Here is a 22,617-nt window from a genome sequence, read left to right as displayed (position 1 = left end):
AGACAGTGCCTAAGCTCATTGGGGAGTTCATGGTGTAGAATCTTAATTTATAAAAATAAAATCAAAATTTCTCTCTCTCTCTCTCTCTCTCTCTCACAAACACACACACACACACACACACACACACACACTCGTCGTTGACAGAGACAGAGCTCTTCCAGGATCGTGGGGAAATTATAGCTGAACAAGTGACGAAAAGAAGACCAGCCTATTTGTGATTGTGTAAATGAGTGCGTGAGTGGTGGTCCAGTTGGACAGTACCCGGTAGTTAAAAAATTGCGGTTTCGGTCATAAAAACAACAAGATATAGTGAAAATAGAAAGTCTCCATATGGTTGATTCATGGAAGAGAGGGACGGTGCAATGTTTACATGTGGCGAGAGAGAGAGAGAGAGAGAGAGGGTTTCGCTGAAGAGGACGTGGGAAATGGAAGTATTAAGTTGAACCTAACAAGAATAGCAGGTGTAGAGAAAACAGCGGAGAGGAATGTCCAAGAGATAAGAAAGGTATGGGCTGTAATTAAAGAACTACAGGAACAGACCATAGAGCAGGAAAATGAGATCAAAAGTCTGTGAAATAAACAGGAAAAAAATTTGTATACGTAGTGACGAACAAGAAAGAGAAGTTACTGAATTAAAAGTGAGCTATGAATCAGCCTCAAATGAAATAAAACAGCTTAAGAGGGAGAATAAGAGGTTGAAAGAAGAAAGAGACAAGGTGAAAAGCAAACTAGATGAGTATGAATCCAAATCAAGAATACATGACGAGCACATTAAAGAAATCAAGGAGCAACATAAGGGGTGGAAGAAAATTCAGGAAGAGGGAAATGTAAATTTGAAAAAGATTATAGAACAACAGAGCAAGGAAAAAGTGGAGAGAGAAGTGGTTAGGGTGCTGAGAAGTAGAGAATCTTTAGTTAGGGTTGTAGCAGATAAGAAAAAATGTGTAATAATTTCAGGAGATAATGAAAAACATATGACAATAAGATCAGAAAGAGAAAGAGAAGAACTCAGTAAGGTTAAAGAAATGATATCAGTAGTCATGGAGGAAAACAACGAAGCTCAAGAAGAGATTGAAGAGGTGTTTACGTTAGGAAAGTACTAGGAAGGAGGGGCAAGGCCATTGAAAGTTAAGTTTAAGTCTCAGGCAACAGTAAACGAAATTATCAGTAGACTATGGAAATTATCAGACAAGGAAGGGTTAAAAAATGTTTGGATAAGGAGAGATGCAAATGAGAAAGAAAGAGATAAAATAAATGAGTTAGTAAAGGAAGCAAAGGTAAAAAACGAGCAGAGGACGGAGGAAGAGAAGACAGTGTTTTATTGGAGAATTATGGATCAGAAATTAAGGAAGTGGTACCGGCGGAGAGAAGGAGAAAAGAGGGTATAAAAAACATCAAAAATAATGTGAAGGTGGCATATAATAATGTTGATGGTTTAATATCAGCAAGGCTAGAAATCAACGATTTTTTGAGAGTACATGAACCTGATGTTATGTGCTTTGTAGAGACCAAATTAAGAGAAGATATTGATGTTCATATGGGAGATGGTAAATACAAACTGTGGAGAAGAGATAGAAAAGAAAACACAGGAGGAGGAGTGGTGATAGCCGTGAAGAACAACTTGAATGTAGATACCGTGGAAATGGGAGAAGGCAGGGCCGAAGTGATAAATATGAAATTTGAAACTGGAGAGAATAGCACGAGAGATATGGCAGTAGTGTATGTTCCCACTAAGACAAGAGCATGGAGTGATGATGAATACCAGGAAATGTTGTCAGACATGGTTAGTTATTTACAGAAAATGATTGAGAAAAGCAACAACATCATTTTAATGGGTGACTTCAATTGTAAAGAGGTGAACTGGGAGAAATGGGCCTCAGGAGGCAGCGAAGATTCGTGGGGCACTATATCATTAAATATAACAATGAACAATGTGATGACACAATGGGTCAAAGAAGAGACACGGTTCCGAGGTGTGGACACACCAGCAAGACTAGATTTACTGTTTACCAAAGACCCCAATGTAATATAATCATTGGAATATCTGTGTCCTATTAGAAAAAGTGATCATGTGGTCATTGAGTTCCAGATGATAACAGGGAACGTAGAGCCAAGAGACGAGTTTTATAGGCAAGGTAGATACAACTTTGGGAAAGCAGACTTTACAGGTTTGAGAAAATTTTTTGAAAATGCAGATTGGAGAAAATTCAGAGAATCAAGAGAGATACAGAAGAAGTGGGATATTTTTCTAGGCCTCTATAATTCAGGAGTGGAAAAATTTGTGCCAAGAGTAAGGGGGAAAGAATACAGGAAAAAGGAGTGGTTTAATAGAAGGTGTATGATAGCAAAAAAATAGAGAGACACGGCGTGGAACAATTGGAGAAAGAGAGGTAACAACAGAACAATGGATGAATATAAAAGAACTAGAAACGAATACACAAGAATACATAGAGAGGAAGAAAGGAATTTTGAAAAAGGTATAATAGACAAATATAAGGATGAACCCAAACTGTTTTATAGATTTGTCAGTGGCAAATTGAAACAAATGGAAGGAATAACCAAACTGAAAGTAGCAGGAGACATCTATAAGGATGCAGCAATGCAAACAGAAATAATGAACTAATGTTTCCAATCAGTTTTCACGAATGAAAAGGAGTTTGTGGATGCGGTGGGAGTGACTAGAAATGTAGTGATAAAAGATATAAAAGTAGACGTACAGGAAGTGTATCAATTACTGGAAACTCAAGATGTAAGGAAAGCCCCAGGACCAGATGGAATCTCTAATTGGGTACTGAAGGAATGCAGAAAACAACTAGCGGATAAAATTCACAGTTTAATTGTGTGTTCTCTGGAAGAGGGGAAAGTGCCTCAAGAATGGATGAGGGCAAATGTGGTACCAGTGTATAAGGGAGGAAACAGGGAAGAACCCCTGATTTATAGACCAGTGTACTTAACCAGCATGGTTGCAAAATTTTGCGAAAGAATTCTGAAAGATAGATGGATAAAATATCTGGAAGAGATGAATATCTTGGCTGATAGTCAATTTGGATGTTGAAGTGGAAGGTCATGTGTTTCCAACTTGTTGAGTTTTTACTCGAGCGATTGACATGCTTCAGGAGAGAGATGGTTGGGTGGATTGTGTGTATTTACATTTGGAGAAGGCCTTTGACAAGGTACCTCATAGGAGACTAATGTGGAAATTAGAGCATACAGGAGGACTGAGGGGGAACCTCCAGGAATGGATGAGAGACTTTTTGAAAGAAAGACAAATGAGGACAGTAATGAAGGATAGGATGTCTGGATGGAAGGAAGTAACAAGTGGAGTCCCACAGGGCTCGGTGTTGGTGCCAGTAATGTTCATGATTTATGTAAATGATATGGTAGATGGAGTGAACAGTTATGCAAGTCTGTTTGCTGATGATGCAAAGATCTTGAGGAAGGTAGAGGTTGAGGAGGATTGTAAAATGCTGCAGGAGGATCTGGATAGGATACATGATTGGAGCCGGATGTGGGAAATGAAATTTAATGCAAAGAAATGTAAAATATTGGAAATGGGTAATAGTACCAAGAGGCCATCATTGAATTATTTGATGGATAATGAACCAATCACAAAAGCGAGAGAAGAGAAAGATTTGGGAGTGCAGGTACAGGACAGTGTGTCACCTGAAAAACACATTAACAAGGCAGTTAGAGAGACGTATAAACTGACTAATGTAAGAGTAGCCTTTCATTATATGGATGAGGAGATGATGAAAAAATTGATTGTGGCCATGATTCACCCCAGGTTAGAATATGCGACAGTAGTGTGGTCCCCACACAAAAAGAAAGATATAAACAAGATTGAGAGAATACAAAGAACAGCAACAAAAATGGTCCCCAGTCTGGCAGATCTGTCGTACAGAGAGAGGCTGGAAAAGCTGGGTTTGCTTTCCTTAGAAGAAAGGCGAAAGAGAGGAGACATGATTGCAGTGTTCAGGACCATGGTGGGAGTAGATAAAATTGAACGAGAAGATCTGTTTTTATGGGATAAGAGAGTAACAAGAGGACATGGAGTGAAACTGACGAAACGAAGCTGCTTGAAGGATATCAAGAAATACAGTTTTCCTAATAGATGTATAGACCTGTGGAATAGCCTGGACAAAGGGATTGTCCAGTCTAAAAACTTAAACGAGTTTAAAGCTAAATATGACTTACTGAGAAACAGAGACGGGACCCCACGAGCATAGCTCATTTCCTGTATATCACAATTTGGTAAATCTATCTATCTATTGCTAGACGCCATAATCCCATAAGGGGTGGCCATTTGACTTTGAGTTAGTTGTTTTACGGGGAGGGCCACTAACCCTCCACCAACCCATTTGGTAAATACATTAGGTAAATACACACACACACACACACACACGGGGAAAGTGTACATACTCTGTAAGTACATACTCTGTTCTTTTAGTATTGCAAAATGGATACATACTTTAGTAAAGCAAATCTGGAAAAGAAAAGGGATAAAAGTAAAAAGCAAAATGATGATTTCTACCAAGAACTGGTTGAAGTGGAGACTCACAATAGACTGGTTGAACGTGTACACAAACTAGAAATGGCTTTCAGAAATGAAATTGATGAAATAAAGAAGTAAATGCACTTGCAAAAGGAAGAAATAGAAAAACTAGGAAGGGAGGCCAATAAGAAAGACACAACCATCAGTGAACTAACAGTTTAATTGAGTACGCTTACGAAGAAAGGGAGTGAAATGGCAAGTTCAGTAGTCAATCACGAGAGTGTTATGGAAGAGTTCAAAAATGACACAGAGACAATTAGGCAAGCAAGCAGTCTTATGGACCAGAGCAGTGATATTGAGGAGAAGATAACACAGGTGAATGAAGCTGTGCAAAGCTACAAAAATGATTTAGAAACCACATATGCTGAAATGGTGAAAGTAAAGAAAGACTTAGAAACAAGGGTGGAGGAAAAAAGCATTAAAAAGGAAGTGAAAAGAATAATCCAAAACAATCCAAAGTTAGTCAGAGATTCTGTAGATATAAACAAATCTATAGTAATCACTGGTATAGAAGAGGAAGAAGTAAAAAACAAGATCACAAGAGACAAAAAGGAGATGGCAAATGTAATGAGCTTACTGAAAGAAGTATCAGAGGAAATCTGTAGTAAAGACATAGAGGAACACAAAAGGTTAGGGAAATACGAGAAAGCAAGACAAGACCTCTAAAGGTGACTTTCCAGAGTGTAAACTCTGTGGAAGAGATACTAAAAAATGCAAAGAATCTTATGGAAAAAGAGGAGTTCAAAAATGTATGGATAAAAAGATGCCTAATACAAGAGGAACTGGAATTACTGAAAGAAAAGGGAGGAAGCAAAAACAAAAAATGAGGGAAGATCAGAAGAGGAGAAGAAGAAATTTTTTTAAAAAGTAATAGGATTGCAGGTACGAAAGTGGTACACAAACAGGATGGAAGATACACAAACAGGATGGAAGAAAATGGAGAAGGTAGTAGAACCATGTCATGACAAGTATATAAACAAGATGATAAAGTTGATGTACTCAAATGTGGATGGAATGGTATCTAAATTACTAGAGATGAATGATTATGTCAGAGAAAATGAACCACAAATAATATGCCTAACTGAAACAAAATTAACACCAAGGATATCCAGTGACATACTAAACTTAGAGGAATACAATATATGGAGAAGAGACAGAAATTTAAAAAAAGGAGGAGGAATTATAATATTAACTAAGAAAAATCTAAAAGTCAGTGAAATAAAACTAGATATACCATCACAAGTAGAACTGATTGCAGTAGAGATCAACACATCTGAAGGTAAAGTAATTGTAGCCAATTTTACATGCCACCCAGATCAAACACATGGAAAAGAGATGAATATGAGGACCTGGCAGAGAGTACAATTCAGAGTATAAGATCATCACTACATAAACTGGAAGAGAAATCGGAAAGAATTATACTAACTGGGGATTTCAATACAAATATAAATTGGAATACTCTAGATATAATTAGCCAAGAAAGCTGTTGGGACCAAAGGCTCCTGGATCTCGTGCAAGAGTTTTTCCTAACGCAACATGTAAGGGAAACCACCAGAAAAAGAGGACTTGATGTACCTTCAGTGCTAGATCTAATATTTACTAGGCAAGAAAATGATATTGACAGTTTAATATATCACCCTCCACTCGGCAAAAGCGATCATGCAGTACTAAATTATAACTTTAGGATAGCATATGACATAGTAAACAGCAATGACAGTTACAAAAAGAGCCTAAACTATAAAAAGGGAAATTATCAAGACCTAAAGACGTATTTCTTAGAACTTGATTGGGAAAATGAGCTTAGAGGACAAGATTTAAATGCTGTATATAAAAAATTCTGTGAATATTATGAAATAGGAGTCCAGAAGTACATCCCACAGCACAAAGAAGCAGATAAGAAAATACAGAAATGGTTCAATACAGAATGTAAAAAATCAAAAGAAAGAAGAGATTTGTTGTGGAATAGATACAGAAGACACAATAGTGAAAGGGCGTATAATACTTACAAACAGGCAAGAAACGACTATACAAGAATAAAGAGGGAAGCCCAAAAACAGTTTGAGGAGGATATAATAAACAGAATAGTGATCAACCAATGCTGTTTTACAGCTATATCAGAAGCAAAACCAAAGTAAAAGATATAATACAATCCATTACGGACGAGGGAATCACTTACACACAAGAGAAAGATATTTGTGAAGCACTAAATAAGAATTTCCAATTAGTTTTTACAGAAGAAAGAAATTTTGAGAGGGACTATGTGGAACACGCATGTCCACACATACTACCAGATATACAAATAGCAGAAAAAGTAATACAGGAGGAGTTAAGTAGATTAGACAGAGGAAAAGCAAGTGGTCCTGATGAAATTTCATGTTGGGTGCTACGAGAATGTGCAAAGGAGTTAAGTAAACCATTATCTTTAATTTTCAAGAAATCCTTGAGTCAAGGTAAACTACCTGATATTTGGAAAAAAGAAAATATTATCCCCTTATTCAAGAAAGGAAATAGACAAAAGTCACTCAACTACCGACCAGTATCACTGACCAGTGTTGTAAGCAAGGTATTAGAAAAGCTTATAAGAAAAGCTTGGGTAAATCATCTAGAAGAACACAGTATGATAACAGAAAGACAGTTTGGTTTCAGAAAAAGAAAATCATGTGTTACTAATCTGTTGAGCTACTATGACAGAGTAACAAACACAATACAGGAAAGGGAAGGATTGGTGGACAGTATCTATTTAGATTTCAAGAAAGCTTTTGACACAGTACCACACCAAAGACTTTTATGGAACCTGGACCATCAAGGAGGAATTGGAGGCAAACTGTTTTGTTGGATGCAAGACTTTCTCATAAAAAGAGAAATGAGAACAGTACTAAGAGGAAACTACTCATCATGGAAAGAAGTGACTAGTGGAGTACCACAGGGTTCAGTGCTGGCACCAATCATGTTTGTAGTGTATATAAATGATATAAACAGTAACACTGGAAATGAGAGCTATCTGAATATGTTTGCAGATGATGCAAAAATACAAAGAAGAATTACCAACACAGACTCTTGTAAAGAGTTACAAGAAGAATTAAATAAACTTCATGAATGGAGTAGTACATGGTAAATGGAACTCAGTGTGGACAAGTGTCATGTAATCAAGTTTGGTAAAAGTGGAAAAAGACCTGATTGGGATTATAAGTTAGGAAATAAAACCCTATACACATCAGAAAGAGAGAAAGACCTAGGTGTGATTATCTATAACAGACTATCTCCTGCTGACCACATCAGCGAGAAGGTACGGAACATGTATACACTGCTTGCAAATATGAGAATAGCATTCACATACATAAATGAAGACATGCTAAGAAGGATAATAACATCATTCATTAGACCATCCCTGGAATATGCATCAGTAGTCTGGAGTCCTCATCTCAAAAAGCATATAGACAAGATTGAAAAAGTTCAAAGGGCCGCTACAAGATGGATACCAAGCTTAAGGGACCTAAGCTACGAAGAAAGACTAAATAAACTGAATCTACCAACACTACAGGAGAGAAGGAAAAGAGGTGACATGATAATGCTATATAAGTGCATATCAGGGAAGGAGAAAATAGACATAGATGATTACTTAACATATGGAGAAGCATCAGCAAGAGGACACTGCAAAAAACTGCATAAGAAGAGAGGTGATAAAGACGTAAGGAAATTCAGTTTCCCAAACAGAGCAATTGATCAGTGGAATGCACTACCAGATGAAATACAGTACAATCCCAGTTAACCGGGTGGCTTGGGGAATTTACCTTCCCGGTTACAGATTTTTCCCGTATTTCTGATTTTCAAGTCAAATCTATACAAAGGCTATCACAGCAGTAAATACAGTTCAGGTACTCACCAGTCACATTAGGGGTTACACTAAGAAATTCCGCCTGAAAAACTGCCTTGTAAACACACACCATGGTCATAACGCACGTGTGCAATGTCTAGCAACTAGCAGTACTGCAAATTACACCAGTCCATTGTTTACCGAATTACTGTATTCATTATATGTACTGTACTCATAAAAATTGAAAAATAAAATATAGAAATAAAAGCTTGAACATTTATTAGTGAACTGATGATGTGTTAAGACTGCACTGTAGAATTATCACAACACCTGTGCCCCCACGTGAGTTTGTTTACGTTTCCGACTGTTCTTCTTCTTCCCTACCTGACCTCCATCACTCCACCCCTCACCCGCCACTCAGCTGTTTTGCAGAAAATAAAATAAATGATGTACGTATGAAATGCAGGCATATTATTTATTTATTTTTCTTCCAACAAAGTAAACTTTCATTCCTATTAACATTTATATTCAGCCATTATAGTAGGACTCGCGCACGCTCGCCGCCGTGGCGCGGCCCGCACCTGTGTACAGTGTTGCCACGTTTTCTATACCGTTATCTCTCTCTCTCTCTCTCTCTCTCTCTCTCCTGGCGGGAAATGTGAGCCACCCTGAGTACTTTTGATTCTTTTATAAGTTATTTATAATTGTGCTTTCATTTGTTAATTTGGTTTTGTCATATTTAGTAGTAGATGGAGTGTCAAAGTTACTGTCTGCTGAGAGGTTTGTTACGTTACTGATTCATACACCCCGACGTAGTGGTCCAGGGGGGAGGGGAAGTGTGAAGGGGGATTTGACCTGAGACACCCAGGAGGGATTAAGAAGGGAGGAGAGGGGAAGGGGGGGCTGGATTCACCTACCACGTGGTCAGTATTAGAAGAGAGAGAGAGAGAGAGAAATTACGTGTATAGATATATGTGCATCAATAGGAACAATGTATATCAGTGTGTGCAGTATGTACAAAGGAACAAATGAATACAAAGAAGGCAGTGACAGACCTCTCTCTCTCTCTCCCCCCTCCCCCTCTCTCTCTCTCTCTCTCTCTCTCTCTCCTGGCGGGAAATGTGAGCCACCCTGAGTACTTTTGATTCTTTTAAAAGTTATTTATAATTGTGCTTTCATTTGTTAATTTGGTTTTGTTATATTAAGTGATGCCGACAATGCATTCAATGCATGCCTCTCTCTCTCTCTCTCTCTCTCTCTCTCTCTCTCTCTCTCTCTCTCTCTCTCTCTCTCTCTCTCTCTTGGGACATTGAATCTCCTCATTCTCCCTTGGGACATTTATTTTAGGGCAGATGGATGTGTAAGTATTGCCACTCACAAGAATTACATGAATTATTTCTTTTACTTTGGATATTGGCATATTTCTCCTTTTTTCAGGCTCATTATCTTATATCCATAACTGTGATATTATTACCCACCCTAAAACTACGCTAAAAACCATTAAAAGTGACTACAATATCTTTTAGCAACACTGTACAATATGTGTGCCATGTTTCTGTGTTACTGTATAAATATTTTATGCATAATAAGATTACTGTTGATTCATCCATCAAAATACACAAGTGTAAGTTTTATTCATCTGAATTTATCGAATTTGTGATGCCTTGTACATAAATAGCTTCCGTTTCACATCGCAAGTTGGGGAAACGTGGCACCATTGCCCACAGGTGCTGGCCACACCCCCGCCGCAAACAGGCGGGAATCCGACTATAGTGTTTTATAATGTTCGCCTTTTTCAAGTCTGTTGCATATGTCCAGCTTCTGTTTCAAGGTAAGCACGATATGCTTACGTTTAGTTTGCACTTTAGGCATTTTGGAGTGTACAAATTACCGTCTATCAGAGGAACACAATAGCAAGAGACCTTGTTTACTGTCCGGTGGCAAAACGCAGACTGGTGATTTTTGGAAGGTGTGGAGGATGACTGAATTCAAGTAGGGGAAAGAGGGGGAGAGGAGGGGTGGTTAAGAGGATTTGCTAGGGATTTACATCAGCCGGAAATGCCTTCACCTCGCTTTGTCTGACTTCCCCCAGCCTCGTGTGACACAATCAAACGGCGGTTTGGCAGTCCATTCAAATTGGCGCACAGTTATAACTTACTGACATTTTTACCAGCCCTTGAATTTTCCCGTTGTTCTGAGTATTCTATTTGTCTGGATACCGGATTGCTGGGATTGTACTGTAGTGTGTGCCAAAAAAATTCACAAATTTAAGGATATGTACGATAAATATGGTTTAAGACACGGTACAGTACGAGCTTGACTCATTCCTGTAAAGATACAATTAGGTAAGAACACACACACAAGTGGGTAAAAGAAATTGAGGAAGTAAGGAGGATAGGGCCTTATAAGAAAGGGGAAACAAGACCAGTGACAGTAAAGTTTACGTCAGAAAGTGTAATAAATGAGATACTTAAAGTGACTTGGAATTGTGCAAAGAGGTGGGGATGGAAAATATTATAATAAGAAAAGATCTGAATGAAGAAGAAAGAGAAGTTTTAAAATCATTAAAGGAAGCAGTAAAGGAAAAAAATGATAAGAGAACAGAGGAAGAATGTAATACTTTTTTTTGGAGAGTATTGGATATGAAAGTAAGGAAATGGTATTTAAGGAAATAGAAGTGAAGGAAACTAAGGGGGATGGCTGTGAAAGATCAGAAGTTGAGGAAGTTTTACGGATAGAGAGTAGGAGAGAAGAGGGTATTAAAAACGTCAAAAATAATTTGAAGGTGATATATACTAATGTTGATGGTTTCATATCGACAAGGATCGAAATTAACAATTTCTTGAGAGAACATGAACCTGATATCATGTGCCTTGTTGAGACCAAATTAAGAGAAGATATTGATGTTCATTTGGGAGATGGTAAATACAAACTGTGGAGAAAAGACAGGAAAGAAAAAAAGGGAGGAGGAGTGATGATAGCAGTGAAGAACAACATAAATGTAGATACTGTGGAAATGGGAGAAGGCAGGGCTGAAGTGATATATATGAAATTAGAAACTGAAGAGAATGTTAAGAGAGATATGGCGGTAGTGTATGTTCCCCCAAAGACGAGAGCATGAAAGGATGACGAATACCATGAGATGTTGTCAGATATGGCTAGCTACTTGCAAAAAATAATTGAGAAAAGCAATAATATAATTTTGGTGGGTGACTTTAATTGTAAAGAGGTGAACTGGGAGGAATGGTACTTGGGAGGCGGCGAGGATTCGTGGGGCACTATGTTATTAAATATAATAATGAATAATGTGATGACGCAATGGGTCAAAGAAGAAACACGGTTTCGAGGTGAGGACACACCAGCAAGGTTAGATTTACTGTTCACCAAAGAACCCGATGTAATAGAATCATTGGAATATCTCTGTCCTTTGGGAAAAAGTGATCACGTGGTCATTGAGTTCCAGATGTTAATAGGAAACGTCGAGCCAAGAGACGAGCTTCATAGACAGGGAAGATACAACTTTGGGAAAGCAAATTTTACAGGATTGAGAAATTTTTTTGAAAATGCGGATTGGAGAAAATTCAGAGAAACAAGAGAGATACAGAGGAAGTGGGATATCTTTCTAGATCTCTATAATTTGGGAGTGGAAAAATTTGTACCAAGAGTAAGAGGGAAGGAAAACAGGAAAAGGAGTGGTTTAATAGAAGGTGTATGATAGCAAAAAAAGAGAGAGATAAGGCGTGGAACAATTGGAGAAAGAGAGGTAACGACAGAACAAAGGAAGAATATAAAAGAACAAGAAATGAATACACAAGAATACGTAGAGAAGAAGAAAGGAATTTTGACAAATGCAAGGATGAACCCAAACTGTTTTATAGATTTGTTAATGGCAAACTGAAACAAAAGGAAAGAATCACCAAGCTGAAAGTAGAAGGAGAGGTCTTTAAGGATGCGGCAATGGAAGCAGAAATAATGAACAAAAGTTTCCAGTCAGCTTTCACTAAAGAAAAGGAGCTTGTGGAAGGGGAGGGAGTGATTAGAAATGTTCCAGTGATGAAAGATATAAAAGTGGAGGTACAGGAAGTGTATAAATTACTGGAAACTCAGGATGTAAAGAAAGCCCCAGGACCTGATGGAATTTCTAATTGGGTACTGAAGGAATGCAGAGAACAACTGGCAGATAAAATTCACAGCTTAATTGTGTGCTCACTGGAAGAGGGGAAAGTGCCAAAAGAATAGAAGAGGGCAAATGTGGTACCAATTTACAAGGGAGGAAACAGGGAAGAACCCCTGAATTATAGACCAGTGTCTTTAACCAGCATGGTCGCAAAATTGTGTGAGAGAATCCTGAAAGACAGATGGATAAAATATCTGGAAGAGATGAATATTTTGGCAGAATGTCAGTTTGGATTCAGAAGTGGAAGGTCATGTGTTTCTAACTTGTTGAGCCTTTACTCAAGAGCGATTGATGTGGTACAGGAGAGAGATGGTTGGGTGGATTGTGTGTACTTAGACTTAGAGAAGGCCTTTGACAAGGTACCTCATAAGAGACTAATGTGGAAACTAGAATATATAGGAGGACTAAAGGGGAAACTTCTGGAATGGATGAGAGACTTTTTGAGAGACAGACAAATGAGGACAGTAATAAAGGAAAAGATGTCTGGATGGAGGGAAGTAACAAGTGGAGTCCCTCAAGGCTCAGTGTTGGCGCCAGTAATGTTCCTGATTTACGTAAATGATATGGTAGATGGAGTGAACAGTTATGCAAGTCTGTTTGCTGATGATGTAAAGATCTTGAGGAAGATAGAGGTTGAGGAGGATTGTAAAATACTGCAGGAGGATTTGGATAGGATACACAGTTGGAGCCGGATGTGGGAAAGGAAATTTAATGTAAAGAAATGTAAAATATTGAAAATGGGTAAAAGTACCAGGAGACCATCACTGAATTATTTTTTGGGTAATGAATTAATCACAAAAAGGAGAGAAGAGAAAGATTTGGGAGTGCTGGTCCAAGATAGTTTGTCACCAGAAAAGCACATTAACAAGATAGTTGGAGAGACTTATAAACTCTTGACTAACATAAGAGTAGCATTTCATTATATGGATGAGGAAATGATGAAAAAATTGATAGTGGCCATGATCCGCCCCAGGTTAGAATATGCAGCGGTAGTGTGGTCCCCACACAAAAAGAAAGATATAAACAAGATTGAGAGATTTCAAAGAACAGCAACCAAGATGGTCCCCAGTCTGACAGACTTGTCATACAGAGAGAGGCTGGAAAAACTGGATTTGCCTTCGTTAGAGGAAAGGAGAAAGAGGGGAGACATGATTGCGGTATTTGGGACCATGGTGGGAGTAGATAAAATTGACAAAGAAGATTTGTTTGTATGGGATAAGAGAGCAACAAGAGGACATGGAATGAAATTGAAAAAGTCAAGCTGCTTGAAGGATATCAAGAAACATAGCTGTCCTTACAGAAGTATAGACTTATGGAATAGCCTGGACAAAGATCTCGTACGGTCTAAAAACTTAAACGAGTTTAAAGTTAAATTCGACTTATTGAGAAACAGCGACGGAAACCCACGAGGATAGTACATTCCGTGTATATCACAATTAGGTATATTAGGTAAATACTTACATATTTGGAACGACTTAGACAAAGAGGTGGTGCATGAGAAAAACATTCATGTGTGTAAAGGTAGACTTGATAAATGTGGATATGGAGACAGGACAACATGAGCATTGCTCAATTCCTGTATACTACAAATAGGTAAATACACACACACACACACACACACACACACACACACACACACACACACTAACGAACAGCCACAACGAACGGATGTCTCTTGACTGCTCCCAGGCCCAGCCACCGCTGCAAACCTTAAGTAGTTTCCAAGAATTTTGTTGGTCCTGTCTCCTATGGTCTTGTTTTAAGTTTAAAATACTGTAAGTAAATATAGACTGCCAAAAATGTAAAGATTTATTGGCAAGAGTATACATGAATGTTTGTAGTATTTTCGGTAACAGCTGTTTTTGGTACTGTAACCAACCTCAAACATGGCCGATAATGTAAACATTGAGGGACTCGAATTTCCAGGATTTGGTAGAAATATTAATGTCCTGGATCTGGTTAAAACATTGATTATGAGGATTAGTGAACTTGAAAAGAAAGTGGAGAATCTAGTGTTAAAGGATGTGTCTGAGAATACGGAGATTACTATACAGAGTCTGATCCAGTCCAATGAGACGGCGAATGAGGAGATCAGAAATTTGAAGCGTGAAAATATTGAATTGAGGAGAAAACTAGTGGATAGTACTAATAAAACGGAGAAGGTGAGTAGTGTATTAGAAGAGCACAAGGCAAAGTGGGCACACGCAGAAGAAGAACAAAAAGAAATGGTCAGCTTAAGAGAAATCATCCAGGAAGAAAGGGAAATGAACATAAAAAAAATGGAAGAAAACATAGTGAAAATACTGAAGAAAAGGGAGAAAATAGTGAGGGAAACTATAGAAAGGAACAGATGCGTGGTAATATTTGTAAACAGGGAGGAGGAAGAAAAGGTTAGATCTGTGAGACTCGAGAGAGACACGAACCTTGTGAGAGGAATATTAGGCAAGATTGATCCCGATGGAGACAAGTGGGTAAAAGAAATTGAGGAAGTAAGGAGGTTAGGGCCTTATAAGAAAGGGGGAAACAAGACCAATGAGAGTCAAGTTTTCATCAGATAGTGTAGTAAATGATGTACTTAAAGTGACCTGGAAATTAAGCAAAGAGGCAGGGATGGAAAATATTATAATAAGAAAAGATTTGAATGAAGAAGAAAGAGAAGTTTTAAAATCATTGAAGGAACAAGTAAAGGAAAAAAATGACAAAAGAACAGAGGAAGAATGTAATACTTTTTATTGGAGAGTGATGGATATGAAAGTAAGGACGTTGTATTTAAGGAAATAGAAGTGAAGGAAACTAAGGGGGATAGCTATGGAAGATCAGAAATTGAGGAAGTGATACTGACGGAGAGAAGGAGAGGAGAGGGTATAAAAAACATCAAAAATAATTTGAAGATGATATATACTAATGTAGATGGTTTAATATCGGCAAGGCTTGAAATTAACGATTTCTTGAGAGAACATGAACCTGATGTCATGTGCTTTGTAGAGACTAAAATAAGAGAAGACATTGATGTTCATTTGGGAGATGGTAAATACAAACTGTGGAGAAGAGACAGAAAGGAAAAAATGGGAGGAGGAGTGATGAAAGCAGTGAAGAACAGCATAAATGTAGATACTGTGGAAATGGGAGAAGGCAGGGCTGAAGTGATATATATGAAATTAGAAACTGGAGAGAATGTCAAGAGAGATATGGCGATAGTTTATGTTCCCCCTAAGACGAGAGCATGGAATGATGACGAATACCATGAGATGTTGTCAGATATGGCTAGTTATTTACAAAAGATAATTGAGAAAAGCAACAATATAATTTTGGTGGGTGACTTTAACTGTAAAGAGGTGAACTGGGAGGAATGGGACTCAGGAGGCAGCGAGGAATCGTGGGGCACTATAATAATGAATATTGTAATGACGCAATGGGTCAAAGACAAGACACGGTTCCGAGTTGAGGACACACCACCAAGGTTAGATTTACTGGTTACCAAAGAACCCGATGTAATAGAATCATTGAAATATTTCTGCCCTATAGGAAAAAGTGATCATGTGGTCATTGAGTTCCAGATGATAATAGGGAACGTCGAGCCACAAGACGAGCTTCATAGACAGGGAAGATACAACTTTGGGAAAGCAAATTTTACAGGATTGAGAAAATTTTTTGAAAATGCGGATTGGAGAAAATTCAGAGAAACAAGAGAGATACAGAGGAAGTGGGATATCTTTCTCGACCTTTATAATTTGGGAGTGGAAAAATTTGTACCAAAAGTAAGAGGGAAAGAAAACAGGGTAAAGGAGTGGTTTAATAGAAGGTGTATGATAACAAAAAGAGAGAGAGATAAGGTGTGGAACAACTGGAGAAAGAGAGGTAACAACAGAACAAAGGAAGAATATAAAAGAACTAGAAATGAATGCACAAGAATACGTAGAGAAGAAGAAAGGAATTTTGAAAATGGTATAATAGACAAATGCAAGGATGAACCCAAACTGTTTTATAGATTTGTTAATGGCAAACTGAAACAAAAGGAAGGAATCACCAAACTGAAAGAAAAATGAGAGGTCTATAAAGATGCAGCAATGCAAGCTGAAATAATGAACAAATGTTTCCAATCGGTTTTCACTAATGAAAAAGAGTTTGTGGAAAGGGAGAGAGTGATTAGAAATGTACCGGTGATAAAAAATATAAAAGTGGAGGTACAGGCAGTGTATAAATTACTGGGAACGCAAGATATAAAGAAAGCCCCAGGACCTGATGGAATTTCTAATTGGGTGCTGAAGGAATGCAGAGAACAACTGGCGGATAAGATTCACAGTTTAATCGTGGGTTCTCTGGAAGAGGGGAAAGTGCCACAAGAATGGAAGAGGGCAAATGTGGTATCAGTTTATAAGGGAGGAAACAGGGAAAAACCCCTGAATTATAGACCAGTGTCTCTAACCAGCATGGTCGCAAAATTTTGTGAGAGAATCCTCAAAGACAGATGGATAAAATGTCTAGAAGAGATGAATATTTTGGCTGAAGGTCAGTTTTAATTCAGAAGTGGAAGGTCATGTGTTTTGAACTTGTTGAGCTTTTACTCAAGAGCAATTGACGTGGTACAGGAGGGAGATGGTTGGGTGGATTGTGTATACTTAGATAAGGCCTTTGACAAGGTACCTCATTAGAGACTAATATGGAAACTAGAATATATAGGAGGACTGAAAGGGAAACTCCTGGAATGGATGAGAGGCTTTTTGAGAGACAGACAAATGAGGATAGTAATAAAGGATAGGATGTCTGGATGGAGGGAAGTAACAAGTGGAGTCCCTCAAGGCTCGGTGTTGGCTCCAGTAATGTTCATGATTTATGTAAATGATATGGTAGATGGAGTGATCAGTTATTCAAGTCTGTTTGCTGATGATGTAAAGATCTTGAGGAAGGTAGAGGTTGAGGAGGATTGTAAAATGCTGCAGGAGGATCTGGATAGGATACATGATTGGAGCCGGATGTGGGAAATGAAATTTAATGTAAAGAAATGTAAAATATTGGAAATAGGTAAAAGTACCAGGAGGCCATCACTGAATTATTTGTTGGGTAATGAATTAATCACAAAAATGAGAGAAGAGAAAAATTTTGGAGTGCTGGTCCAAGATAGTTTGTCACCTGAAAAACAAATTAACAAGATAGTTAGAGAGACTTATAAACTCTTGACTAACATAAGAGTAGCATTTCATTATATGGATGAGGAGATTATGAAAAAATTGATAGTGGCCATGATCTGCCCTAGGTTAGAATATGGAGCGGTAGTGTGGTCCCCACACAAAAAGAAAGATATAAACAAGATTGAGAGATTTCAAAGAACAGCAACCAAGATGGTCCCCAGTCTGGCAGATCTGTCATGCAGAGAGAGGCTCGAAAAGCTGGATTTGCCTTCCTTAGAGGAAAGGAGAAAGAGAGGAGACATGATTACACTATTCAGGACCATGGTGGGAGTAGATAAAATTGAACGAGAAGATTTGTTTTTATGGGATAAGAGAGCAACAAGAGGACACGGAATGAATCTGAAGAAGTCAAGCTGCATGAAGGATATCAAGAAATATAGCTTTCCTTACAGAAGTATAGACTTATGGAATAGCCAGGACAAAGAGATCGTCCAGTCTAAAAACTTAAACGAGTTTAAAGCTAAATTTGACTTACTGAGAAATAGCGATGGGAACCCACGAGCACAGCATATTTCGTGTATATCACAATTAGGTATATTAGGTAAATACAGTGCATAAGTATTTGGAACGATTTAGACGAAAAAGTGGTGCAAGAGAAAAACATTCATGTGTGTAAAGGTAGACTAGATAAAGGTGGATATGGAGACAGGACAACACGAGCATTGCTCAATTCCTGTATACTACAAATAGGTAAATACAAATAATTAAATACACACACACCTGTCATAAATAAATAGTAACAGGAAACTAGTTACGAGAATAGCATTTGAAATAAACTTCATGAGGTATGAAATAACGAAGACCATCACAGGGTTGAAATTGGTCTTTGAAGTACGCTAGTGATAATTATTGAATTGTTTTGAATGACCTTGTAATATTTTTATCATACAATCTTTCCTGTATATGAAAGAGCAGTGAAATTGTTGTTAGAGAAGGAGTGTGATATGATGTGAATGCAGACAAAATGGGATTGGTAAAGGAGTTTAAGTAACTGTGAGTAGTGATAGAGAAGAAAGGTAAATGTGCAAATTAGGGTAACATTGGGAAGGAAAGTGATGGTGCTGTGAAGGCCTTAATACAAAACAGATATCTTAGTGTGGCTGCTGTGATAGATATATATGAAGTTTAGTGCCTTGTTTTAATATATGGGTATGAGAATTTTGTGTGGCAGGAACATCATAAGTCAGGAGTAAGAGTGGTGGAAATAAGGTTATTGAGGCATTTGTAAAGTGTGGGTAGTGTATAGGATAAGAGATAATATGCTTCCTGAAAGATGTGGAGTAAGGAAGTTTGTGGACACCAGCATCAAAGAGAGTGCACTTAGTTGGCATGCTGACAGGGAGAGAATGGGTGTGAATATAATTGTGAAAATGATATATTGGAGCAAGTTTTGAAGGCAGGAGGATGGAAATTGAGAGGATAAAATGCAAGAAGGGTTGCTGGTTCACTGAAAGTAGTGATAAGGAATAGGAAAGTGAGTATTGAAGTAAAAAAGTTGCTGCTCCACCGTATTGTAATGAAGTTTGGACCCTGTTGAATGGACTGGTCAGAAGTGAGAGCAGTAGAAATCAGTTATTTGACAGGAGCATGGGAAGTTATATGAAAAGACAGAGAGGCAGTGGAGTTACATGAAAAGACAGACAGGCAAATGAGGAAGTGAAGAAGCATTGTGTTGATGTGGATGTGATTGAAAACGTTAGGAGAAATAAGAAATGTCAGAGGTGATTATGATTTGACCATGTGGGGAGGATGGAGAATGAAAGGCTTACTAGAAGAGTTTATATGAATGAGGTTGAGTGGGGAAGGGGAGACTAAAGATGAGATGGAAGGATGGGTCGGAGATGTATATGAGAGAGAGAATGTGAGCTGGAGGGAGTGCAGCCTATAATGGCATAGGGCAGGAGATGGAGGCTATTTATTTCTGGCTGCCCCTTACAGAATTAAGGTACTCTTTTATAGATAGATAGAAAGTATTTCTGCCAAGCCTTTGGCCCCTACACCATGCAGTGGTTATATAATTTGATACTAGCTCTAATCATGTTTTTCCACATCCAAATTTTAAGTTTTTCTTCCCCTGTCAGAAACTAAACAAGTCTCGAATCTGTGCGGATGCTGGCTTATTGGACGAGAACCTGCTGGAGCGCTGCTTGCACTTCTATTCCGGCGTAGCCCAGATCATCCTCCGCACTTTGTCCGAGGGTGGGAGTCTCAACCTGGCCACATTAGGCACCTCACTCCCTGACAACAACACCGTCCTTCCCCTTCCTCCAGAACCCCCAGAACTGTTTGCTGCGCTGCCGGAGTGGTATCTTGATGATTTAGCAGAGTTTCTCCTCTTCATACTTCAGTATGTATACAGCATAGTCATAGTTTTATTTTGTCACTAAAAATATTTCTTATGTAAAATTAATTTTGGTGCAGCAAATGTTTCTTAGTCAAAGTTGTTTTTACCTAACCCTTTTCACTACAGTGATGTCATCTACCACCATATGATCTTATACAGGTAGGATATCTTGAAGTGAAGAGATCACAGACTGTCTTCCTTGAGCCCTTCTTTATTGTTAATGTACCATTTTACAAGATAATGGATTCAGTAACATTAAGCTACTGTTTTTTAATGGTAACAGTTAAGTAGTGGTCATTTTGGAGTATGTTTTAACTGAATTGGTTAATCTGTTGCAGGTACATTCCAAAGGTTGCTATGAAACACTTAGAAGACCCCATCATCACCATGGCAATTGTTCTCCTCTGTTCACCAGCACTAATTAAGAATCCCTATCTCACTGCCAAACTAGTCGAGGTCAGTGATTTGTCAGTAATTGCTCAGTACAACAGTGGTTATATTTAAAATCACCTTGTACAGTGGTGCCTTTTTTATTTTATATTTGCATCCCAAGTAATTGTTTAAAGCTTAGGGGAGGTCAGTCATAACAAAGGGGTTAGCAGTAGTTTTTGTTAATCTCTTTGCTAGGATGATAGCTTAGGTTTATTCTTTTTGCCACCAGATGATTTTATTCATTTTGGAGCTGTCTCTCAAACTGAAAGAGTTAATCCTGGAACCACAAAAGGGGAAGGTAGCCTTGAAATCCTGGAATCATGAAGGAGGAAGGGTAGCCTTCAAATCTTGGAACCATGAAGGGGAAGGGTAGCCTTCAAACACTTATAGTCTCTTTTTTGCTAGTAGCACACCTGTGGGGATGAAGTATAGCCAGTCTGCATTTCTCATTGCTGTGTATAATACAGTAAACATTGTCATTGACTTTTTTTTTTTTTTTTTTTTTTTTTTTCCATTTGCATATATGTACTTGGTTCTTGCTACTGCTACACAGTTCAGCCCAACTCGATAGACCTGAGTTGAATAAGAAAGTATGATATTAATGAGAATAAAATAAAAATATTATTCTGTGGAAAGGATTAGGTAAGGTTCTCTTCATTTTTAGAGCTGAGAGAAAGGATGGGACTGAAATGTATCAGTGTTGTGATGAGGAGGGGTAGATTGAGATGGTTTGTGCATGTTGGGAGGATGGAGGATGACAAATGGGAGCAGAAGGTGAGAAGTGTGAACACTGGGGGTAGGGTTGTGCGAGGCAGTCTGAAAAAGACCTGGGACATCGTCATAGAGTGAGATCTCAGGGATAAGAGACTGAATAGTGAGTTTGCGTAAGATCAGATAGTGTGGAGAGCCACCATGAGTTGACCAAGGCTAATGCAAGCCAGCATGTTGGGGCCTTTATAAACGATACATTATGACACAATTTGTTTGTTTATAAAGACTCCAACATGCTTGCACGTGTTGACTTTGGTTACCTAATGGCTGCTGTCCTTGCTGCTTGACCTGTGGCAACAACTCTGTTCAGTTTCTTACTCTTATAGTTACGCTGTATGACCTCATCTCAAGTACCAAACTACGACTTTATCCAAGCATTTCATTCAGGCATTCTTCATTTACCATATTCCATGTCAGAAACTTGGCTCATGGTGGTTAGTGGTTAGAATGGCCCCATTTGAATGATGGCCTTACGTTATGTATAGGTTTGATCCTGAATAGGCAAATGCAAATTGTTTAACCCGCCCCGTCCTGACTTATTTTCCACCACTGACTCCCCCCAATCCTGACCAAATTTGGATTTTTTTTTTTTTTTTTTTTTTTTTTTTTTTTTTTTTTGCTCAAACCTCTGCTTTTGGTGAGAAACATCAAAAATTCATAGAGAAATCGCTCACCTGAGGTTTAAAATACTCGATACAAGTAGAAGAACCTCTTACCTTACTGGGTTTTCTATCAGGCCAGCTCCAAAGGAAACGAGTTCTATGGGAGGATAACTATTCCACACCACACATAAACGGTATTTGTTTATTTATTTGGTACAAATTTATATGTAGTACGAGAGTATATTGGTTTTCACACAGTAATATAGGCAATATAAGCATTGTTTCACTCACCAAACACATCAACATACCTGACCTTTTTAGGCGACATTACGTGATCATCATTTCTGACTGTTTCTTCCTCTAATGCTATGTAAACTTTGTCCTCCACATTGTCAACGATTGGAGAATCACTCTGGCCCTGAATTTCGTACCGTGGCACGACATGTCTTTAATGGCCCGGTCGTTGGTAACAGGTGAATTGCCGAGACAGTGGGGTGCGAGGGGGGGGGGGGAGGTCATGCGGGGTAAGGCATTGTCCCTGCCTGGCATCTTGTAAAGGAAGGTGTTGCATGTATATGTACCAAAAATCACGCCAGAAAATTGAAAATTGTGCAAATTAGGGACCTTGCAATTGATGCGCGTTTACAGTGCTTGTCAGAAGTATCGAGCACCCTGCGTCCCTCCTATGAAACAAACCTTTCAGCATTGAAAAAACATATAAATAATGCATTTTATT

The 22,617-nt window shown here is 38.3% G+C and overlaps 1 protein-coding gene across 1 annotated transcript in view; it reads left to right on the top strand.

Annotated features, from left to right (window-relative positions):
* The window catches only part of Ube4B (Ubiquitination factor E4B), a 645,009-nt gene that overhangs the window by 407,674 nt on the left and 214,718 nt on the right, over positions 1–22,617 (top strand). The window contains exons 16-17 of the mRNA XM_080266571.1: positions 19,814–20,079; positions 20,415–20,532. Of these exons, the coding sequence (XP_080122697.1) occupies positions 19,814–20,079; positions 20,415–20,532 (384 nt within the window). The remainder of the gene's footprint in view (positions 1–19,813; positions 20,080–20,414; positions 20,533–22,617) is intronic.

The sequence above is a fragment of the Coenobita brevimanus genome, chromosome 21 (assembly GCF_032717465.1).
Source record: "Coenobita brevimanus isolate Jiangsu-jjx chromosome 21, ASM3271746v2, whole genome shotgun sequence".
In the NCBI taxonomy this organism is placed as follows: Eukaryota; Metazoa; Arthropoda; class Malacostraca; order Decapoda; family Coenobitidae; genus Coenobita; species Coenobita brevimanus.
This window is presented reverse-complemented; position numbering and strand designations above follow the sequence as displayed.